This window comes from Malus domestica, chromosome 07, assembly GCF_042453785.1.
Source record: "Malus domestica chromosome 07, GDT2T_hap1".
Lineage (NCBI taxonomy): Eukaryota > Viridiplantae > Streptophyta > Magnoliopsida > Rosales > Rosaceae > Malus > Malus domestica.
In genome coordinates, this window is record NC_091667.1 from 21,651,831 (window position 1) to 21,656,126 (window position 4,296).

General features: G+C 35.7%; 1 protein-coding gene across 1 annotated transcript; it reads right to left on the reverse strand.

Annotated features, from left to right (window-relative positions):
- Positions 1-525: 525 nt before the first annotated feature.
- LOC103439341 (transcription factor CPC-like) lies at positions 526-3,107 on the reverse strand. The gene is made up of 3 exons (XM_008377893.4): positions 2,800-3,107; positions 2,417-2,504; positions 526-770 (listed from the first exon to the last, which is right to left on the reverse strand). The coding sequence occupies exons 1-3, from the start codon at positions 2,849-2,851 to the stop codon at positions 629-631; spliced, it is 282 nt and encodes a 93-aa protein (XP_008376115.1). The 5' UTR covers positions 2,852-3,107; the 3' UTR covers positions 526-628.
- Positions 3,108-4,296: the final 1,189 nt, after the last annotated feature.

The window sequence follows — 4,296 nt, forward strand, 5'->3', positions numbered from 1 at the left end:
GACTAATCGTTGGTTGTATACATTTTTTATTGGGTGACAGTAATAATGTATAAGTAAACTGAAGTTTTGCACGTTCTATTAATCAAATGCCAAGATGAATGAATTGTAGATACAAACAAGCGAAAAAATTACGATACTCTAAGAAGAGTATTAAATAGTCCGCCATTTATATCAACTTCAACGACCATAGCATCGCCCAGTAACATCACAAGAGAGATACTTTTAATGTTTTTTTTTTTTTTTTTTGTTTGGGTTTTTTGGGCCGGGGGCCCCGTGGTTTGGGGGGGGGGGGGGGAGGGGTGCAGAGTTATAATCTTGAAGTTGCATGGATGTATAATTTGAACGAAACCCTAAAATCAACGAGGGGAAGATAGAGACCAATCATCTGTTTGAATAGGAGAACAAGACAAAGCAGTATGGGGCAAACCATTAATGCTATGTACATGGTAAAATGTCAAAGATCTTTCATCGAATCATTCTTCAATGCTGTCTTTGTGTATGCAAGAGAGAGAGAGAGAGAGAGGGTAAGTAATCTCATTTCAATAAATTAGCCAGATAGGTAAGCTACAGCATTAAATGTTCTTTAGCCAAACCTAATTACTTCCTAGCTAGAGAAAAGGGAAAATCATCAGGAGTTGTTGTATCTGTTATTGGTCGTCTTAAGCTCTGTTCTTCTTCTACTTGCAAATACTTCTCCATGTCTCATTAACCAGAACCTCTCTATTTCTTCCGCTTTCCGGCCTGGAAGCCTCCCAGCTATAAGAGCCCACCTGAGCTATATACAAGTCTAGTTAGAACTCTGCAGAACACTTATATATTTTTCCACTAGTTAAGACCAAAATAAGAGAACAATCAATGTATGATTCTTGCACAATCATTTGTGGATAAGTATATGATTCTTGCACTTGCACATTGTAATAGTACGAGAATTATATATTCATGGTTCTTAATCTCTATGTTCATGTCACTACTCTAAAAATCCCCGCCTAAACCCCGTTTAAGCGCTAGGCAGCTGACCACCACCCGATTAATGCTTAGGTGTTTGAAAATTAAGAAATGGCACCTAGACTTGTTAAGGCGCCCGCCTAGCCTGCCCAAACCTGTTTAGGCACCCATCTAGGTTGCGACTCACTTAGACAAAAAATAAATAACTTCATTTTGCATTTTATTGTTTTCAATAAATTGTAAGAGACTTGTTGAATACTTAAATGAACACATATTATATGTTTGTTCCCCATGCTTTCATTATGTTCCAATACTTTATAATATATATGTCATTCTATTTTGTAGTTTTTGATGTAATTATATACATTTTAAGGATAAAGAGACATTTGTTTACATGAAATATAATATATTTACTTAAATCTGTCTAGTCCGCCCAGGCGCTAGACCCCATCCCGCCACCCGACTAGCGCCTAGCGTCTTTTAAAACCTTGTTCATGTAAAATGGTCCAAAGGTACTTATGTCCCCTTTATTGGAAGAAACTCAAAGTTTGAATATTCTCTCTCCAATAAAAAAAGAAGTTACACAAAAATATTTTGAAATTGCTATTAAATCCATTGCTTTCAGTGTTCTTTCGAACGATCTAAGTATACATGGATTCTCTGAAGGATAGGGGAGAGCCAACTTAGGCTTGGAGGGGCACGTGCCTCTTCTGACCTGCGGTTATTTTCCACTCTCTTAGTTAAATTGGTGGTCGCGTAGTCAATCAACCATGTTAGTCCTCTCTAACTCTAGGATGGAGAGAGATCATCCCCTAACCAAGGTTTCTCCCTCCACCCAAAGTTCTTCTGCAAAATCTGCGAAAGAGTAGGGTTCTAACTTCTAAAGCATTTTCCTTAGCATTATGGATATAAGAGAACGAATTTTTACCTTTTATCAACTAGAAAGTATGTTCGAACTGATGACCTCTTAATATTGATGAAAAAGTCACTAGACGAATAAAACTATTAAATGGTGAAAAAAAACATTGAACTAGGAATTTTTTTCCCTCCTCTTTCCATTCCCTCATCTCACATTCTTTATTTTGTTTTTCTTTTTCTATAAAAAATTTTAATATAAAATATTAACGTGATTTACCCATGAACATTCAAATAGAAGGGGATGAAAGAGGAGGAAAAAACAAGATTGGGAAATAATCATAATCCAAAAACATTAACTATGGTGGGGTGGTTGCGGTGGAAGTACTTTGGTTTTAAAAATTCTTTGCCATTATCACCAAACCATGGGACATAACTTTTGCCAAAAATACTTAAATAACAATCGCAATCACATGATCAAGAACTATAGTGACAGCATTTCAACAACTAAAATGATCTGCTTCTCATATATTTTTTTGCCTAAAAAGGAAAAATAAACCCAGACTTCATAAAGGTGAAACTGAGAAAGAAGATAATTTGGCACATTCGTAATTACCTGTCTCCGACGAGCTTATACATTCTGCAAATGAGATCTTCTTCTTGTTCAGTCATGTTTATGAACTCCCACTCAATACTGCTCACCTCTGCAAATTACATGCAACAAACAGATACAGAGACTTTATATATTGGAAATAACCAATAATGTATGAAAAACAATGGTGTATCATGTTAAAAAAATAAGTGGAAAAGATCAAAGAAATTAAGCCTAACTTTGCTTCTTTTTTACTTTTCCTTTTTTTAAAAAAGAAAGAAAATGAACCAAAAGAAGAGTGAAATTTGAGCAAAAAGAAGAAATGAAGAAAACCCATTAAAGATTGAACAAAAAGATGAGAACCCAGAAAGTTATTTTTGTGAAAGCGAAAGAGTTGGTGGGTTTGCCTTCAGAGCAAGAAGTGCTAGTCTTGGCTTGTTTTCTGCGGCGTCTGTCCATGCCTTCTTTCTTCTCTTTTCTTTTCAAAAAGTTGGTGGTAGTGAATTTGAGAGAATTTTAGACCGAACAGAGGGAGAGAAAACCCAAGTAAAGTTTGATGAGGGACAAAACTAACAAGAATAATTGGATTTAAATAGTTTCCCAAGAGGGATTTCAGGAAAAACAGATTGCTGGGGTTTTAAGGAGCTTATTTTTCAAAAACATGTTTCTTTAGAGAAGAGCTTGAATGCTTTGGAGAAGAAACCAATGGAAATATGGAATGGCAGGTCCTACCGAACAAACAAAATATAATTCTGTTGACTTGTAGTTGTCCCTGTAGTATGTAGACAAGAGTTTAAAAGGTCAAAGGGTTGTTGAATCCGCTCTTGTTAAATTTACGTGAATACCCTTTAAATTGTAGGTGTAAATTTTTATTTTCTTGTGGTATTTGGGGCTTATCCGTATTTTGCCAAAGGGCTTTCTGATGGGTAATACTTATACGAGGTGACGTGTCACGCTCCCAAGCTAACTAGTGCTGCATAATTCCCTAGGGTGAAACATGAGTGGCCATATAATTGGAAAATAATCACCATTAACTAATTAACTGATAAGATGTTACTCCTTCAGGTATTAGTTAGTACTCTAAATATCATTAATTAACACGTAATTCGATGCGGTTCTTGATTAGCACCATATCTAGTTAATCAGCTACTAAACAGTGAAACTGTCTTGACAACTAGTTATTGAAATTGACTGGCACACAAAATACCTATAATCACAAGGGGTGTGATATCTACACATCTCTTTTTACTTCTTACACACCGTTTTAATTTTCGGTCATCGGATCGGATGAATTGAAAAAGGTCAAGGGACAAAAATCAACAAGAGGTGTGTGAGAAGTAAAAAAGAGTGTGTGGATAGCACACCCCTAAGCACAAATAGACTACTTGCTAGAAAAGCAATATGTGCTCCCTGGGTTTGTATTGTAATCACATGAGGTGTGTCGTAGTTTGTTTCTTTTTGTTTTACATTCATATGCTGTTGAGTTTGTGTTTCGTTTTGGTATTTTCTTTAATTGGTGCATATATGGTGAGGTTTTTTGTATGTTACTCCAAGTGAAATTTTGTGTTTGTGTGTTATTGGCTACTTCTGAATCTGTTTCATTGTTTTGGTAAATTGGTGATGGCGTTGAGCACATAATTCATGTTGATACTGAAAATAATTTTTCTTTCGCAGTTTCTCTTTGGAGACAGCTTTGCTTGTATTCAAAGATTGTTATCTAGTTAGCTATGTTATGAGTATTGTATGCATACTCTCCTAGGTGTCGGTTCTCCAAGTAATTGACTTTCTAGCCAAGAATTGAGTTATGTTGACTTTAGAGTGCTACTACTACAATATTAGCTTTAGGTGTCGGATGATGGTGGTGGTTTAATAAGCCATTATGTCGAATAAAAGATATCCGACAC